General features: G+C 39.4%; 1 protein-coding gene across 1 annotated transcript in view; it reads right to left on the reverse strand.

The window, feature by feature from the left end:
- itga7 (integrin, alpha 7) overlaps positions 1-12,033 on the reverse strand; it is a 46,263-nt gene extending 34,230 nt beyond the window's left edge. Inside the window, exon 1 of the mRNA XM_059329161.1 lies at positions 11,675-12,033. Coding sequence (XP_059185144.1) covers positions 11,675-11,895 — 221 coding nt within the window. The 5' untranslated portion in view covers positions 11,896-12,033. The remainder of the gene's footprint in view (positions 1-11,674) is intronic.
- Positions 12,034-20,634: the final 8,601 nt, after the last annotated feature.

Consider the following 20,634-nt stretch of genomic DNA (forward strand, 5'->3'; position numbering starts at 1 on the left):
TGACGTTAAACTAAAAACAAGGCTGCTTTTTCTTTGTTGCTTGAAAATACCTGGCAATAGCAGTATGCCTGCATGTTAACACACCAATACACATTCGAACAAGACACAAAACATCTGCAGAAAGGTATTTTGTGATCCCAAGAGCATTTCCATTTTGTTTGTTTATAGAGGGATAGGACTTTTACTGAAAAAGGAGAAATATGTGTGAGAGAGCGAGAGATAAAAGACTGGGAAGCAGTTCAGACGTTAACATGACGGCCACACAAGCTCAGACTGTAAAGAGCCTCAAGGCTGCACATCATCCAAACAATGTGCTTGGAGGGGGCAGAAGCTTTTTCACACGTTATTATAAAGAGCAACTGAAACTTTTTACAGACGATACAAATGGGTTTGTTTTTTTTAAACCCAACCTTTAACTGGAATTTTCCAAGCGTGGGCCTTTGAGGAGAGTAAAGTGTGTGAAATATAGTATCAAATACACCATAAACATTTTGAATATTTAGCTTCAGGGCTGTTTCAGTAAATGCCTCCTAAGCTGTCTGCTAACAGCCTTTGACATCTGTCCGTTGCAGTGAGTGCAGCGTGAGACTGTTGCTCTATAGACAGTGGCTCTACAGGATCAGCATGGGGGCCAGGGGCTCTTTAGGCCTTCTGTTACCCTGAGGCAAGACTGTGACCTCTGACCTGGGCACACAAATACACACACATAGACATATATGTGCAAAGGAAAACATGTGCAAGCATGCAGACGTTAATAGAGGCAAATGGACCCGAATATTTGTTCATATACTCACACACACACACACACACACACACGGATACACACCAGACAACAGAAGGTCGTGCAACAACTGTGTAAACTATGGATCAGCTCTCTGACCACAGCCTGGCCAACAACGCCGGCTGCCTTTGACAATCAGACTTGTAAAGACAGAGCTGTTTCAGAAAAATGCCCACTTTCACACCTGACTCCTTTCAGTTCTGCTGATGAGAAAATGACAGCTGAGAATGAGGTGACCGAGCTGTGAATCATCATGTTTTTAACATCTCAACTCTCTCCCAGTCTGGGCATGGGAAGGGAAAAGTGTAGGGTAATGGCACAATAAAGGGCAAAAAGAGGGACAGAAACAGCTGCCAGGCCAGGCAAAAAGCCCTTTGGGGTATTGTGGTTCACTGCCCACAGACGTGACTCAACTTCCAGCTCAAACGATTTGTTCAAGGACATCACAGGGGCAGTTTATATCAAATTTAAAGCCAAAAGAATTAAGGGGAAAAAGCCAGTGGACTTCTATCCAACACTGACAATGTATTTCAGGTAGTATAAGAGTAAACACTTTCAGAGGACCACTGTAACCCCATCCTCACTTCACATGCATCTTTAACAACCTCTAATCTCACCACCTGCCCCACTATTGATCAATAAGTGAACGGTCATTTCCAGGCATAGATGGGGTAATGATTGGCCCTCAGGACAAGTGTAAAGAGGACACAACCTCTACACCATCCCGCCCCTGTTCCTTTTCCTTTCCTCTCCTTACTTTATCCACTCATCCATCTATTGATCCGTCTATCTAGACACACTCTGTCTGCTTCTCATACTTTGCCTCAATTTTAATTGCTGTTTCTTTCTTTTTCTGCTCATCCGTTCATCTTTTCAGAAGGGCTGGATAAAGGAGTGTGCACTGAGTTTAACCCATTAACCCATTAAAACTTCCTGTAAAACCTCTGGGCGATTTTAAAATAAGCCCCTAAAACCTGAAGTTTTTCTGGAAATTCAACAGAAGTGTCAACGCTTCTACTAAATAATAGATTTTTCAGCCTCTGTAGCAGATAGAAATTAAATTCAAAAAGTATTTGAGAGCTTATACAAATACTACAAAACGATGTATCCGCTTTCCAGGCTTCAATGGGTTAAGGCAGAGAAACACTGAACAGCTCTATCACACAGACAGACACACACGTTCAATAAATCACACCTTTGATCAATTTAGAGGTTCCAGGTCATCTGACCTGCATGTCCTGTCCTGGATGAAACTAATTATTATCATCATGTGTATGTGAATGTGTGATAAGGACACAGATACAAAGAACAAAGACAGGAGAATACTAACAAAGAGAGTGATTCATTTTCCAGCCAAATGGTAAATAAAGATTGAAGTAAGTGACTAATTACTGCTTTGCCATTCTAATCATGTCGGCTCCTGCTCCTACTTTCTTTCCATATCAGTAATATAAAAATCTGTGTCTTACCCCCAACAAAGTATCATGATAATCATGATAACAAAAGACTGGCAGATTTATCTACAGGTTGACAACCATGTTCCCTTTAGTGTAGGCCTACTATGTCACTTTAGTGGGTATATCAAATTTCTATTCAACTTTAGAATAGAATAGGTCTTTATTTGTCATTGTCACATGTACAACGAAATTCAAAGTGCTCTCCAGTAAGTGCAACATTTAAGAGTCTATAAAAATATGAAAATAAAAAGAGAAATATATACAATTCAAAATACCTAGTTCAGACAAACACATAAACACACCCAGACATACATGCATAGTCGCACAGGAAAAAAAAAAAAGCATGAACACACAGTACAGAACATATCTCAGGTGTGTTGAGCCATCAATGTGAATGCATATATTACTGAGACACAATGGTATTGTATAAGTCTCCAAAATTAGCTAGCACAAGATTAAACGTTTTTGTCACAAGACTTTTCTAGTTACTGGTGTTGTTCAAACCTAGTGAATTACTCAATCAGATTGAATCTTATCAATGTCAAATCATCAATATCTTGTGTGTAAAGTCGATGTTGCATGGCAAGAAAATACAAGATTTCTATAACTCAGTGTTTAATACTTTGATTTTTTTTTGTTGTGTTATCATATGTGAAATGTGATTTAAAATCCTCATGGTTTGCATCATTGTTTATCTTGGTCACGATTTAACCTCAAATAACTACATTGTGTTGTTCAACATGTTTTAATTTAGCGACATGTAAATTTCAACTTACACATAATTAGGTTGAGTCTGAACTTTCAAAGATCTTGACCATCCTACACAAAGTCCACAGATCCATTCAGCAACAGTTACCCGACACAAGACCCCAACAGTAATGACACATGCTAACATTAGTCGACCTCTTCAACCCATAACTGTTTGAGGAAATTAGAAAAGATAAGCAAGTGACAGTGATAACGCACAGGCATGAAGAATTATTTTAAAGCTTAAGTAATTAGACCATTTGCACACAAAGACTTTCCTTTGTAATCAATCAGCAAATCTCCTTTAATAAAAACAAACAAAAAGCCTCCATATCCCGTGTCATTTCCTGTTCCTGCACTGTTTTTTTACGGCTCCTTTTCAATCTCAGTCCTGTATCATTTCCCTGTAGAGCCGCCATCAGCTGATTGATTAAACTGCGTCTTTAGAGTCAACCAACATGGACACACACACAAGCGTGCGCACACACACTTAATCAAAGGGGAGGCCTTCCATGATTTATTCATCCCTGCAGCTTCTGTCCCCATCAGAGCCTCAACCCCTCCCCCAAACACACATCATATATTCATTGTAGATGATGCTTTAACTGGTGAGTTTTTTATGGAATAACATGGAAAGCAAACCACCAAATAGCAAAGTCAAACATGACTCTTTAACACTAGAGATGATTAATGTCAACTAATAATGCACAAACATGCCAGAAGCCTTCTCTGGACTTTATTTGCCAACTAAATCTCAAGTGCAGATGCAGAATCAGCTCCTGCTCCTCCTGCCAACACCGCCAACACTTTATCTGCACCTCCATCAGACCTAAGTTGTATGTTTCCTTCCTGACTCTGCAGATTGTCCCGCTCTCTCCCTCCACTGAGCACGTGGTCCGCAGAGTAATATTCCTGAAAGCTCTCGGCCAGGCAGCGCAGCTTCCCACCGAGCTTTTGTCCAGGCAGCCCAGCGTGGAGGAATGGGAGAATGTTAAATAGACAGAGAGTAAGTGGGAGCTAGTAAAGAGCATTAATCCTGTGTGTGTGTGTGTGTGTGTGTGTGTGTGTGTGTGTGTGTGTGTGCGTGTGTGTGTGTGTGTGTGTTTGACTGTAAAGCCCATGCTATATACCCTTTGCTCCTTCTGATCTCCCATATAAATAAGCACTGCAGCAGCGTGAGCTCCTACATTTACGAGACTTTTACATGAATGGCCTTTAGAAGATTTAGCAACAACAAGAGAGAGGGAGCTGGAGCTGAAAAATCATGAATTGAATTAAGGAGGGAAAAGGGGGAAGGTTCATTCTTCACTCTTAAGCTGAGGCTAAAAAAGCAGCTTTTATTTGGCTATTTTAATGCAAATTAACCTCCAGATATTCTTCATTGTGTTTTGAGTGTGAGGCAGTTATGCTGGGCCCCATTTACACACATTTATATGTGTATCAAAGAAAAAGAAACTACAGCGCTCAGAGAGGAGGGTGTTGGCTGATGGAGGTACAAGCCAAATGCAATTTACCAGCAACATACTTAAATTAATAGTTTACCATTTATAGGAAATGTGAATGTGAAGCTAGAGCCAGCAGCTTGTTAGCTTAGTTTAGTTGACCTTAAAGACTAGAAAAAGGTTGAAACAGCTAGCTTGGCTCAGCTAGGTTCATATTTTTAACTGATTAAACAAACAAGATATTTTGTGCTAATAAGCTAGTTTAGTTATATTAACTAGATATGCTACTAAGTGTATTTTGTTGACAGAGCCAAGCTAGCTGTTTGCCCTTGTTTCCAGTCTTTATGCTAAGCTAAGCTAACAGGCTGCCGGCTTTACCTCCACACTTACCACTTATTGTGTGGTATCAACCTTTTCATCTGGCTCTCCCAAAGAAAACAAATAGGTAAATTTCCTTAAATGTCAAACAATCACTTAATACAAATAAATGTTTCCTCACACTGATTTAAACCCGCATGCTGCAGAGTTTCTTATCTCATGTATTAGCCTTCTCTTGCAATCTGTGTAACCTTTTGGAGGTCATCCAAAAATCACTTCCACCCTCCACTCTTGTTTTTTTAAGCTGTGTTAATCAAGCCACCAGGTCAATAGGGGGATTTGTTCAGCTTTGGAAAGCTCTGTTTTAGATTCTTACTCACCCGGTGAAACCAAACTCCAGACTATATATCTGGGATTATATCAGCTACCTGTGGCCCCACTGACAGTGAGGCTCCCTTTAGAAAGGCACCAAAGCAGGTCCATGGTAAACATGAACCTCGCTGCAACCTGAGACTTTTTTACTTTCCCTCTGACAGCAATGCAACACAGCCAGCACTATGTCTACTGACTTCAACAGCCTGACAGTCTGATAAATCACACTCTAATAATGTTGTTAATGTGCAGATATACAGCACCCGATAACAAACTGATGGTGTTTGGGAGGAAAAAACATGAGAAATTAATAATTTGTCAAAAAAGAATACACTGTAAAAAAATATTCTGTTAAATTTACGGTAAATTACCGGCAGCTGTGGTTGCCAGAACTTCACCGTAAAAAATACAGTGGGGGGGTTTTCTACTGATTTAGAAACTAATTTAGACTGAATATTCTCGTTATTTTTAAGGTAATTGTGTCATTCATTCACACATCATGGCAAATCTCCATTAACTTTACATGAAAATGTTATATTTTTACAGCAAAACTGTGCGTTACCTACAGTTCATGACAGTAAAAGTAAAAATTGTGCTATTCCTTGATTTACGGTAATTAAAAGTGCCTACTACGGTGATACACAATTTTTAATTTTACGCCCCATTCCTGATGCAATTTGACAGTGTTTTACTGTAATTTCTACAAACATTTTTTACAGTGTAGGCACAACACAAAAGGAGGGGTCAGAATAAAGAATAAGCACAATAGATGTCTTTCAAGGGCAAACACATTCACCACATCACTGATTTGTGACCTATATTAGAGGACCAAAGCAGAAATGCCGTTCCTCACCTTTGTCAGAGACAGAAAAGACCTTCACATTAAATCAGGAGGCTGAGATCAATAAAAAGAAATCTCAAGGCTTTCCATCATACATGTATGATTAAAAAGCGTTCACCTGTAAGCTAAACAGCAGAACACTTCATTCATTCTAAAACATGCTGACATTGTTTGGTTCCAAGTATTTTGATGTATAACATTAAATGCTTGCATGTGGAATCAGCTGATCCTGAATACAGATCATCAGTGCAGCAGCTATGTAGGAATGGCGGTCCACCACTTCGGTCCAGACTGAAATATCTCAACAACTATTGGATGGATTGCCATGAACTTTAGTTAGACATTCATGGTCCTGAGAGGATGATTGTCCTTGGTGAACCTTTGACTATTCATTGAGCATGATTTTCAGGCCAAACATTTATTTCTCTGATACTTTGGTTTCTGATTAAATCCCTGCAAAACTAACATTTCTATCAGGCTGACTTGTATCTTATTTTGTGTGCTAGCTAGCAAATGTTAGGAGGCTACTGCACTAGACTTGTGGTGCACATGGAGCATGTTATCATTGATATTGATAATATAATTGCATTTAGCCTAAAGCAACAGTTTGCCAAAGTACTGCCTCTCAGAGTTGCAAACATGGCTGCAAAATCTTGTGAGTCTTTGCAGCGTTTTACGAAATAATTCACTTCTTCACTACTTCAAACTCAATATCAAGGGAGCACCATATAGTAAGCTCATCAACATGTTTTGACACTATATGGATCATTTTTTCTCTGCCGTTAATTAATTATGCTGTCAAACAATAAAAAAAGTGCCAGATGAACATCAGCTGATGGACTATACATAGTAAATACCTGTATTTTTATGATAACTACAATAAATTCACAATCAATAAGTATCTTGTGCTTACTGCAATTTCTTAAAAAACTGGAGCCGATAACTTAACAGTGCTGCAAGTGGCAATTACTGTTTGGAAGAATGCTACATTTACGAGCTATTCGCCACCAAATGGGGTATAATTATTTCCAGTATACAGTCTGATGGCAATACAAAATGGCAAATGAGGAATGAGGACAGAGACTTAAGCTTTTGATTTGCTATGTGATCAAGAATATTCCGTAAGGAAAAGTCTCCATCATGCATGTGCTCCTTTAACAACTTTTTTTATTTTTCAATATTCTCAATACGTGTCATATCGTAAGATATAGTAGACTCTTGATTGTTAGATTGACTGTAGTATGAAAACAAACAAAAGCTGATTTCAGGCAGATTGGCAGTGTTGGGATAAAGCTCAGGGAGCTTCCTGTCTTCACCAGGGAGTGAACTATTAGCGGAAGCACTTCTCATAGCAGTATAAATAGCAGACACACACATAACTCAGACTGAAATACCCTCTCATCTCACCCTCTGTCTGGCTTCAGCAGCAGAAGCCCCCTAAGTTCAGCTTCGGGGGGCTTCAGGACAACAACGACCACCAAGAGAGATAATATGAATAAAGTTTGGGGAAGCCATATCGAGCCTCTTGTGGCATAGTTTAACTTCCTCCCGACATGTCACTGAAGAGGATCCCGTTACAGCACATTGGTCAATATGAGATCATTGTGTCACATGGGTTGACCTTTGCTGCCATGCTGAAAAGGAGCTGTGGGAGGCAGAAGCCTGTACTGAAGAGAAACTGTAAAACTGAACAAAAAAGACATTCATTCCATAAACTTGCCAGCTGCTGAATCTCCGACACTGTATGACCCCGCCTTTGATGAAATGCACACAATTCCTCTGATGCTTTTAGGGGAAAAAACGCCATTAAACTCAGCAGTGCTAGAACCAGAGAAGGTGAAACTCTACAGGTATGACTAAGCTGATTTCTATTAGCACTTTAACGTTACGGGTTGTGTCATACAGCCATGAGTAAGCACAGAACAGAGCATCAAAGCACTAATATCATTTACAACTGAAACCAGCGAACCAAACACACAATGAGGACGACACAGGATGACCACAGGGGAAAGTAACCCAAACCGTTGTGATATAAAGAGAAAAATGAGTCAACAGCATCTAATTACAATAAGTTTGAGGCAAATTGTTTCATGACAGTATATCAGAAGAGCTGAGATGATAAGAGCACCTTGGAAACTAAACTCGCAGATCTGATCTGCAATAACTCAGAGAGGGCACTATCATACAGCTAATGTACTATTCAGACAGGACAGATAATTGCTCTGTTCCTATCTGAATAATACATTTCTCTAGCGGAGAGTGCAATAACATCAAATCAAAATGTTTTGAACTCCTACAGACCACAGAGCTGATGAAATCATCATCATCGAGTCATCAGGGACGTGCCAGTGAGAACTCTGAGATCAGAGATATTTTTACTGGAAATTTGTGGGTTTGAGGAACCGTTACATTCTACATTACGGGATATTTTATTGGCTGATTTGAATGTTCTCATGCCAGTCATTAAATCAATAAAGAAAAATATTTGAATTATATCCTGGACAGAATTATATTCCTGAATGTCTGCAGAGCCACTGCTCAAGTAAGAGTTGATTACTTTGGATTTGTATGATAAACTTGAGTCGGTGTAATCAATAACAACAAAATGTAATGTTATTTTAGCCTCATAAAAAAGCAACATGGTCTCACAGGAATCCGTGAAATAGCCACGGATTCGCTTAACTCAAAATCTGTGGAATAGCCACGGAATCACTCAAATTTCCGTGAAACTGACATGGATTTGTCATATCCCGTGGCTATTCCAACATACAAAGTGATTATGTACATTCACTGACTGAATATTTAGAAAATAAAACATATATTTCTCGCTAGAAATGTTTTTTCAAAATTTGAGAACTGTCCGCCATGTTTTTTGTTCTGACCACCGGGACCTTAAAAGTCACGTGACTTGGAACAAACCAATAGGAAAAAATATTAACTTGCATTGTAGCGAAATCCGTGTCAGTTTCACGGAAGTTTGAGTGATTCCGTGGCTATTCCACGGATTTTGAGTTAAGCGAATCCGTGGCTATTTCACGGATTCCTGTGAGACCAGATTCTAAAAAAGCCTACCTGAAAAAACAATATCAGATTAAATATATGCTATATTTAGAATCGTTTCACTGCTTTACCTTACCATCAGACAGTCATTTTCCAACAGGGAACTGGTGCTATCATCAAAGTCACCAGACTCCATTGACAAAAATAGCAATTTTACCTCGCAGAACACAGGTCGCAGGTCAACCGTTGCCTCGATCAGTTGTTAATTTGTGTTTTTGTGTGACTTTGGTGTTCAGATTCACTAAAGTCACAAAATAACACAAACAAACCAACATATTGACACAGCAGTAAACTAGCAACCCCTGTGTTCTGTGAGGTAAAATTACTGTTTTTGTCAGTGGATTCTGATGGCTTCAACAAGTCCTCCCGTGTAAACATAATTAGAGCTGTCCCCATTCTCAACAATATATTTCTTCGTTTCTGTGTAATCCTGTATCTCATACAACTCTTGTCTAAAGCCTTAAACTCCTGTACACTACCGGCTCAGTACCAAACAGCAGACAAACACAGTTAGCAACAAGCCGGAGAACATAGCAGCGACAAGAGAGTGAATATTAGACCGACATTCTTCAGGTGGATGCAAATATGACTCAAATTGAATGATAATGTTTGCTACGTATCTGATGGATATGTAAAATTGCTCACTCTTTTCTTAAGAACATTATCCTACTTTTCGATATAAACCACTGAAACGAATATTGGATAATCAAGGAAAAATGAAATCTCACAAAACTGAAACGGGGCTACTTTTAATAGCTCATAAAAACTTGGCGTGTCTGGAGATACGTCATTTTCAAAAGGACAGAAGCTTTGACTAAAATCCTGGCTGCAGCCTTGCAAGTCATATAAAGATACAGTAGATGGGGATGAGCTCATTATAGAGTCATTTATGCCGACTGTAGATGTAATGTCACAACATACTGGCAGCAGCATTATTCATCCCACTCTCTTCCAGTATGTGCATCACATCAGCACATCAACTTAGTTTATTGACTGTCTGCTCCTGGCACTAACTCGACTGTTGCAGCATTTTCTCAGGACTCTTCCCTCTGTTGCAGTCTGTAATGGGTGATACAATACTTTAAGCTCAGAGTCAGTTTTTAAACTACGATTCCAGGAATGCTGCTGGACAGTGAGCAGGTTTCAGAGGAGTGACATGACTCTCCCTCTGACTGTGTCTGTGTGAATGCTGATGTCATTCCCCTGGTCTTACCAGGCGACAGGGTGACTGCACCCCCGAGTAAACTGAGGAGCCAACGGTTAAATATGGAGCTTCAAAACAGGGACCCGGAGTAAACGAACTCCCTTATATTTGTTATATTCAGGACTGGAAACTTCATCAAGTGCAACTCTTAGTTAGAAGCTACCTGCATTTACAAGTTATGCAACTTTATACAGTATGTCTACCTCACCACATTTCAGAGGGAATATTCTACTTTTTATTCCACTACATTTAGTTACTTTGCTGCTTGTTGATTTTTTATAAAATATGATTCAATGTCATGGATTGAATTAAGCAAAAGTATGATGACATTAATAGTAGCCACAACCAACCACTGCAGCACAAATACAGTATACTAAAGGCATTATCTGTCCAATACTATAATATAAAATAACGTAGTAGAAAACTCACACCCTATACAACATACACTTTTACTTTCATACTTTGAGTACTTTTTCTTCAGTATTTCTGCACTTTTTACTGGAGTAGGAGTCTCAATTCAGGGTCTTTCTATACTGCTACTTTTGCTTGAATATAGGATGTAACTAATTCCATATCCTGGTTATGTTCATGTATCACATTTCTATGCATTGCTCTTTGGCTGCACCTTTAATAGGAAATATTAAACAAATCATTTTAAGTTGGAAATGTACAGTACAGATACCCAGGCTGATGGAGGAGAAAAAACGGTGGATTTATATTACAAAACGGTTCTCTCTGGCCCCTCATCAGATGAAATATTAATCACAACGCCTCAGGGGAGGTAAATTAAGGCTGTCTCTTATTAACAGTCATGAAGTAAACATTTCTAAAGATTTACAAGCATATCTGCGGAGATAATTTATTCAGGATTACTGGAGAACAAACTATCCAGTCACACTGAAAGATGCAGCAAAACAGCTGTTGGCAAACACATCTGAGAACAAACAGACACATAGAAGAGCAAACATCTCATCCATGAACACATACACACACACCGGGACACATTAGTATCTACACTGCTCTTCTGTGAAGTCAGCATCAGACCTGAACTGCTCTGAGGGGAAAAAAACACTTAAAACCCTTATTCCCCTTCTTCAGAAATCACTGCCTACCAGCTGATTCAGCACACTCCTATCCACTCTCCACTTACTGTAAATCATCGTCTATTAACTCAGGCTGCTCCTGCTGAACATGCCGCACATAAACATGCTAAAACTCCTTATGAGTGTAGCAATGATTTAGCAAATCCAAGGACTGCTGCAGTGGAGAAATGCTGAGTGTAGCAGCCACACAACTCAAAATTCAGCTTTTAGCTGCCCTTAACAAATGAAAAAACATAATATAATGGACATTTTGCATGAGTAGCAGGTGCATATACAAGATATCTAAACTGAGTGGTGCAAGAAAAAGTCAAAAAGGACACACAGGGCACAGGCTCAGTGGTGCACTCACCAGCTCTGGGGCTCTGGGGTAAGCTGCTGGTGAAGTGCTAGAGAGAAACCAAAAAAGGTGCCATGGTCTCCCAACTTGTGCAGTGTGTGAGTAGTATCCAGGTTAAAGCCCCACACTTGGCTTGAAAGGGTCAACAGAGCCCATAGGAGAAAGGTAGTCCAACGATGAGAGGGACGAGATGAGAGGGAGACAGTGTCCCCATGTCCCAGCGGGGCTGCCATAGCAGGGTGCAGGTCCTGTTAGCAGCAGAGCAAGTTCAGTTCAAGAAGGGGAGAATCCTTGTATGGCTCCCAGAGAGATAGAAGAGACAAATCTCTCCTGTCTGGATGCCTCCGTTGTTTCCAGTCCTCTTTCTCTTCCCCTCTTTCTCTACCGTGCTGCCTCTCAACTCCGTTTGCTGCTGTCAGTCTGAAGAGCAGGCTGTGGAAATGTGGCCGCCACTCGTATATGTGTGTGTGTGTTTCTCTCAATGCATGTGCGCCTCCCCCCTCCTCTATGCTCAGAGGGAGACAGAGGACAAGTGCCTTGAATAGCCCGCTCACTCCTCCCCCTCCTCCCCTCTCTCTTTCAGTCCCTCCCTGCCTCCCCTCTCTCAGCTGACATCAACACTCAAGGGACTGCTGCCAAAATACCAGGCAAGGTTGTCAAGATACTTGGAGGCTATTGAATAGAGCAAGAGAGAGGGTGAAAAGACAGCAGAGTGTTTTATCTGTTCCAGTTCACACGGTCCAAAGTGTCTCTTTCTGTGGCCGATCGTTGCTGCAGGTGCTTGTAGATCACAGGAGAAAAACCTGAGGTACAAACTAAAAAAGTTAAAAAGCTAGAAGGATGAAAAGGTTTGGGGTTTTTGAGCTTGAGAGCCATGACGTCTGACTCAATCTGCAATGAATGGGAGACAAAAGGGGTCGAAATGTGCACAGTGACCCGGGAAACTTTATTACAGACCTTTACAGGGGAGCAGGAGAAATGTATGTGCTGGGACGGAGCATTGAGACATAATCAGGAAACTGCAGGACTCTTACAAAGCACAGCAACCTTGATTTCCAAAGGTTTTTCCATACAAGTAGCTCAAACAAACAAAGTAATACCTCGGTTATGCCCTCTCACCCACAGCTGCTGTTTTAACCAGCTGATTTCTGTTTCTCTTCAGTCAATCTGTGTGCAGCTGTCAGTGTGTCACCTCAACTGTTTCAAACAATAAACCTCACACACACACAACAGTTGCACACCCACGACGTGAGAAAATGAAATACTTTCGCATTTCACCTTCCCCGTTCGTATGGGTTGATGTGATTGACCTTACATTCAGTTGGTTAGGTTTTACAGATGGATATTCATATTTCGAATCTAGTGTTTTTACTTGCACCTAAAAGCACAAGGTTAAGATTATTTTTTAACTCATCCCACAGGTGTGCGTTGCTTGTGCTGAGTAGATCATGCAGTGGATGTGATATCAGAATATCAGAGTGAGAATAACAGATGCAGATGCAAAGATTGTATAATATTTAAATAACTAGAAAATTTCCTCTTGGAAATTTTTGAAAGGGCCACGGGGGCTACTGCGTGTGTGTGTGTGTGTGTGTGTAATTAAAATCACATAGAGTTACTGTGTGTGTGAGTGTGTGTGCGTGCGTGCGCGTGCATGTGTTTGAAGCATGTGTATGCATGTGTGAGGAGTGTGCGTGCTTACGCGTGTGTTTGTGTGTGTGTGTGTATCTGTAACTGTAATCACATCAAAGATCGAAGGCAATCAGATCAAAGCAATCAACAGAATTAACTGACACCTGCTAATGAAAGAGTGACAGCAGCCAGAGGTGGACTGAAATTTCTGGCCTCGAACAGAAAGCATTTTTGGCAAAACCATAATACCTATTATTGATCCGACTTCACTTTGAGCGTCCCGAGTTCTTCCTGAATGTCTACATGTGATTTTTTTTAAGAAAAATGAAAAAATAGCTTTGCTAGAGCGATCTAAAAAAACTGTTCCATCTTCCCTTATTCCGAAATCTCCCTGCGTTTTTAATATGGGAGCCAATGAGGCTGGGGCTTTGCCCCAAGCACTGGTCCCTACAGCTATTGCTGTATGGGACCAGTGCTCGGTGCGATTGCCCCGAGGCCCTAATTAGTGCGGCAGCACAACACATGAAAATGCACTTCTACTTTTGTACAGTACCAACACACCGAAAAAACTATTTTTCTGATATGTAATTTACACTCAGTGGCCATATTATTAGGTACACTTGAATACTCTAATGCAGTCCACTACAGGTCAGTTACTTTGCCATTGTACTGTCACTTTCACTCATCAGAACTCCGGACGTCACATGACTTGTATTTGTTTACTCAAGTTGGCAGGAAAAGTGTGAGTAAATAAATGAATGGAGCCAGCTTTAATTTCAAGCCCTCAGAGTTCACTGCACACTTTAAGTCGAAGGATGTGAAGTCAACTCCCAGAGCTCATAAGTGTCTTACGAACTGTTTACTGCATTCCTGTTTACATTCATTTTTATTTATTATACACACATTTATCATGCTTTTATATTTTAATTTTGTTTGTATTTTATCTTGATAATCGAACTTGTATAATACATATTTTATTAGCACTGTTGAAGGAAGCCTGAGACCCAAGATTTTTATTGTCAAAGACAATGCTAATAAAGATCCCATATACATTCCAGCCAGGCTATTATAACTTTATCTCAATTTTAGGTGTTTTGTTTTCTTACAGAGTCTTAAGTTGACTACAGCATGTAGTGAATAGGGTTGGTGTGATTTTATTGCCTGAGAAGTTATAGCTGTGAGCTTTGACAAAGAGGCAGAGGCAAATCTTCTTAACAAAACTTGCACATTAAAGAGGATTAAAACAGACCTAAGATTAGTGTCTCTGGGAACTATCATCAATGTCCACAATGCTCCAGGTTACTGAAAGGATGAAGCTGAGTTCACATCATGTGATCATCTGACTGACATGATGAACCGGCTTCTGGTGTCAACCACTCTCTGCCCCCTGCTGCCCTTATGTGGTATTAAAACAAAGAGCTGATGAGCTTTCACTACACATTAATTTATTCATTCATACATGATCCGTAACCGCTTATCCAAACTCAGGTCATGGGGGACTGAAGCCAATCCCAGCTGACATTTGGCGAGGTCACCATCACCTCATTCATACCAACGGACAATTTAGAGTTACCCGTTAATCCTAAATGGCATGTCCTTGGACTGTGGGAGGAAGACAGAGGACCCAGAGAGAACCCACACTGACAGGGGGAGAACATGCAAGCTCTACATCAAAGAAATGCATGCTGGATTCGAACCCTGAAAGGAGAAGTTTCTAACCTCTACACCACCGTTTAGCCCACTTTACATTCAGCCGTCTCTTCATTACACAGAGCTAAAACTAGTGTGGTTATGCAATATTTCTTTTGATAACTTTAGCCACCCATTTATTTCACCAGTCGTTCAATACTTTTGGTCCCATCCAAACACATCCGCAATGATGCACTCCAGTGTTTCGCTGGCATTTCAAAAAAGATCGCCACCAGCAGTGTAAGTAGAATTGGTTTATATATATTTAAAAATCTATGTGTGAAATATAATTTATGTACATGGAGATTAAATGTCTAATTACAATACAAAAGTAACTCTGATGAGAGAAAGCAGTAAGAACAATTGGGTGTGCACAAACAAAATTTCACATGTCGTTTAGACTAAAGTAATTCTACCTACACTGGTGGTGGAGATCTTATTCAAAATGCCCGCCAAACACTGGAAAGTGTGACACTGCGGTTGTGCCCGGATTGGGCCAAAAGTACCGAGTGGAGGCCGACTAGTGATAAAATTACCAGAATTTCAATCAAATCAAATCAAATTCAAAATTACTTTATTTATCCCCGAGGGGAAATTCAGTTAGTCTGGTAGAATCTCTGGAAGAATGAAACAGCCTGACGGCTGTAGGAGCAAAGGATCTTTTGTATCTCTTCGTCCTGCAACATGAGATAGGAGCCGTCCACTGCTTATTTTTTGGTCCATAAAGGTTTTGTGTAGTGGATGATCTGGGTATTTCAAGATGGCCTGGAACATGTTGACAGGTCATCTCTCCACCACCTCCTCCAGTGTGTCCAACCTGGCTCCAACCACAGAACCAGCTCTTTAGACCAGTCTGTCCAACCGCCTTCATCTCTGTGTGTGATGCTGCCTCCCCAGCAGACTGCAGCATAAAACAACACACTTCCACCACAGACTGATAAAACATCTGCAGCATCTTACTACAGATGTCCAGAGATCTGAGCTTCAAGAAGAAAAAGAGGCGGCTCTGCCCCTTTTTGTAGAGAGCATCTGTGGTTAGGGACCAGTCAAACTTTTATCCAGGTATACACCTAGATACTTAGAACTTGGCACCACCTCCATTAATGTCCCAGAAACACAGTTCCCCAACCTGACATACTGTGGTCTTCCTGTCAGGTAATCTGTGATCCAGGAGATGAAGGAAAGATCCACTCCCATCTCTGTCAGCTTGTTTTTGAGTATGTTGGGTTGGATGGTGTTGAATGCGCTTGAAAAATCAAAGAACATGATTCTCACATAAGCACCAGTTTCCTTCAGATGAGCAAGAGCACGGTGAAGCATGTAGAGGACAGCATCGTTCACTCCCATGTGTTGTTTGTATGCAAACTGCAGGGGGTTGAGTTTGTCTTTACTGACATAAGTGCCGTTTTGCCAACTCTGGTATACCCAAGGCTAACGTACATGGTTAAAACTAAATACTGTTTGAAAGATAAGAAGTCAGACTTTAGACCACTCAAGTGATTAGAAACAAAACAATATCATTTATATAGATATAAAATTTTGATAGAATGTTTGCCAAAAACGGTCCGACTGGTGTTACAGTGATGTTACATCAATAAGTAGGATGAGACACAGAGACACCAACAGATAGATATTCTTTATTTTTTCCTATATGTAGGGGTACTATATGTAATTTCCGGTGTAATCTACTCAACATTACTTGTGGTGTACGGTAACCGGACTTCCGGTTGTTCGAGATCACCGTCGTCCCCGTTTTCAAACTGAGGAAGCGTTTCAGATAAATATCTGTCAAACACTGAAATATCCCGGTGTTCAACACTCACCAGCAAACTTTTCAACACGAGTAAGTCGCCGCCAAATTGCTTAAGTCCGAGGAAAACAACATTAACACCAAAGAGAACACGGCTATCTTACCGTTAGTTCGCAGCTGCACTTCTCCAGACACCATGACTTGGACACCATGGCAACCGCGTGGAACAGCAGTCTATGGGAACAGCTCGCGCCCGGTGAGTTCACGTAACCCGCGAACGTAAACAACGTGTGGACTTCATGGTACATTCAGGTGCACGTCGTTAACTCGAGCTCTATTCAATCTGCTGTGGTAAAGTACATTGAAAAAAATAAAAAATTTTGGCCCTGTAATTATTATTTCAATCATCTATATAAATTCTACTAAGAAATACGAATTCAGTGCTTTTACTTTAAAATTGCAGTTTTTCATGTAGTGCATTACTTAGTGATTGTTTGTTATTATGTGTCCTCAGTTTTGTATGTAAATTGAATCATTCGTTCCAAGTAATATTCACTAAACCAGTTCATTGGATTAATTAGTTGATATTTCCAAGTAAAATGTAATTTAGTAACATCAGTGAATCTGCAATTTACTTGTGTATTTTCATTTAAAAAAATAAGTGGTACTATTAAATAAATATTACTTAGAAACAGCCTGAGTAAAGATTACAAATATTTTCTGTGTGGAAAAACTTGCCTAGCTTCTTTTAAGTAAATGTCACTCCAATTTTTTTCAGTGTACCCTTCTGCCATCTTGTGGGTCTTTTTGTGTGTCCCCGATTGCCTGTCACAATAAGTTATTGTTATTACATTTGAAATAATTATTTGTGGCCTTAGTGTACATTCCAAAACAAATGGAAGTTACACTTCAGTTTATATCATGTAGCATATCTTTTTATAGATGAATTTGAAAATGTAAATGTTTTCTTAGGGAATAAAGCCAGTAAACTCTTGATCTTTATGAATCAAAACTCAATAGTCCAACAATGGTATAACCTCCAGTGGTGAAAAAAACTGTGGCATTAAAATCTAAAGCTTAATCGAATCATGGAGTTGGAGAAAAAAAACCCATATTATGCATATGCATTTCAAACAGCTGGTGGTGGTGTAGAAAGAACATCCTCTGTACAAAATTTAATGTCGGAGGATGGATGGATGGATGGATGGATGGATAGATATTTCAGTCATGACAATGGAGCTGCTCTTTTGTACCTTAACTGGGAATCTGTTAACACTTATCTCTAGTGATGGGAAAGATGTACACAAATCAAAATATAAACAACATTGGATGTTGGATATGTTATCACTTATCTTTGGAAATGGAACTGTTTTAAAAATATTGAAACATAAATTATACTGTCAAGTCTGTTTGTGTTTCCAAGCGTGTGGGAGAGTCAACATGCCTGTATCTTTCTGGAGTATCTTGGCCTGAGGAAGAACACAAATTGGGAGTTTGTCAGCAGTTTCTCCTACACACAGCTCACTGACAGTTCTGAATCTAAAACTTGATCAAAAGATTGATTTCTGATATCCAGTAACATAGACTGTCCCCTGTTTGTTCAGCTCCGACTTGAGATATAAATACCAGAAGGACTCCACGCAGCAGAAGAAAAGCAGAAAGGGGACAGGAATGGTGTGGGATGTCGAGAAAATGCTGAAAACATCTTAATGGCTGATCGGGCAGGACGCCAGACAAGAATGCCTTTAGACAGAACAAAGCACAGTCAGAGGGAAGAATGGAAGAAAGGCAAAGAGAGAAGAAGAAAGGGATGGAGAGGAGGAGAACAGAAGTGATGGCTGGCTTTAAAGATTATCCGCCACATCGTCCATGACACTGGTGAAGTGCTCATTAGCAGTCTGAGCCACACTTCAAGGAGAGATCTTATTTTAGACAGCAAGCAGGGAGCTGTAGACACAGGCAGGGTCATTCTTCCTGTTATAGCCCCCCGTCACTTCCATGACTGAGACCGCTGCAGTCAGCACTATTACTGTATTGATTAATGGAGAGTGTGGGATGCTGTAAGAGGGAGCGGCACTGGTTATTATGGGATTAAATGCTTGCACGCCCACTCTGGCTATACAAGTTCACATGATCCCAAAGGAAGTGGCTAAACTGAGCATGCAGTGGTTTTGTCTGACTGATAGCTACAACATTATGGATTTTTATAGCAAACACTGATTTCATTGGAAGGTTTAAGAAGCAAGCGAGTAAATTTATCCCTTGCTTCGATGCATTACTGCAATATATACACAGACTGATGCAGCAAATCACAGTCAAACACCATTTTCTTCAACATATCAAACAATTGGTTTAAACCAGCCAGTGGTGGAGGGATTATTCAATATCATTATGTAAATATACAGTGTAAAAGTTCTGCATCTACTTTTTAATAAAGTAAAAGTTTGTAGATTTAATCAAGAAAATGTTCTTAAAAGTATTCAAAGTAATAATACTTAATGTAGAAACATGCCATCAGTTACTGTCATATGTTTGTATAGTTATATAATTAGGTTATGACTCATGCATTAAGATAAAAGTAGATTTTACTGTCTAGTAAATCCTGGTTAATGGGGATAAATAAAAAGTCAGTGAAAATTCATTCATTGAGTGAAATTCATTTTTAACTATTTTGCATCAGACTGATTAGTTTCTCCATTAATCAACTGTTAATCTGATTTTCAATATAGATTAAAAAATAAAATTTGAATTAAAAATTAAAAATTAATATACGTATAAAAAGGAAATGCTGCAAACCTTTACATTTGGGAAAAATGACTTAAACAATGATCAAGTAGGAATGGGTGTTGGGTTATATAAGAAAATGAAAATATGTCTAATTGATGGTACTGTTTACTGCAACTGTGAATCAATAAAAAATATATATTAAAAAAATGAATAAAAAAAAACAATGATCAAGTAATGGCCAATTAATTATCCGTCAGTCAGTTCATTGATTAGTCTAAATGTAGCCTACTTGTATATGATGTTAAATTTATAACAAAACAAACTCTGACTCCATACCTCATATTTTCTCACACAGCAAATAAGCCGACCCAAGACTAACTTCAGTGCTGCGATTCTTTAGATTCACTTAATGCAATTAAAATTGAAAAATAAAGTCTTATTACAGTAATTAAAGCCAAGCGAGATGACACAGTGTTTTTCTTTTATAGTCTTCAATGATCCCCTGAAAATATAACATTGTATTATGTGCATCAAGTGACTAAGATTTTAATCTTTGAGGTCTGTGAGAAATACATTCTTTATCATAATGAGACATCACAACACTCTATTATATTACATGTAAAACAATATGCTCAAAAACAAGACTTGGTAGCTCCAGCATGCAGCGTACAGTGTCCCACTGTTTCCCTTTTCTGTATGAAATATATTTGGGACAGGGGCGCCCTCTAGTGGCAGTAGCAGTTTATTTAAAAAGAAGCATTTTTACTGTAATAGTTACTCGTCATAATTTTGACTCTTTTAAGTGCCTCTATAGGAGGAAAATCCCCAAACTATTCAATTGTAAAATACTAAACAAAATTTAGTGCAACAATTCAAGTGATACTTGTCCAGAAAATGTTAATGAATCTGAACTTTAACAAAGACAGAAAACATTCTGTTGTACCCATTTTTTTTTCTCTCCTGAAATTCATTTTTTTTCAACACTAAAAGTGGCTCTATATAAAAAGTGGCCATAGCTGAAGCTAATATTCAAAAAGGTTTGCCTAAAAGAAGCAGCAGAAGTAGCAAAAAATGACCAAAAATATATATATTTCATGTAAAATCTCCCCAGATAAATTTGACTTTGACATCCTGAGGGTGTCCACTGTATCAAGGCAGTTGTAATCCACACATT

The sequence above is a fragment of the Centropristis striata genome, chromosome 3 (assembly GCF_030273125.1).
Source record: "Centropristis striata isolate RG_2023a ecotype Rhode Island chromosome 3, C.striata_1.0, whole genome shotgun sequence".
NCBI classification, from domain to species: domain Eukaryota; kingdom Metazoa; phylum Chordata; class Actinopteri; order Perciformes; family Serranidae; genus Centropristis; species Centropristis striata.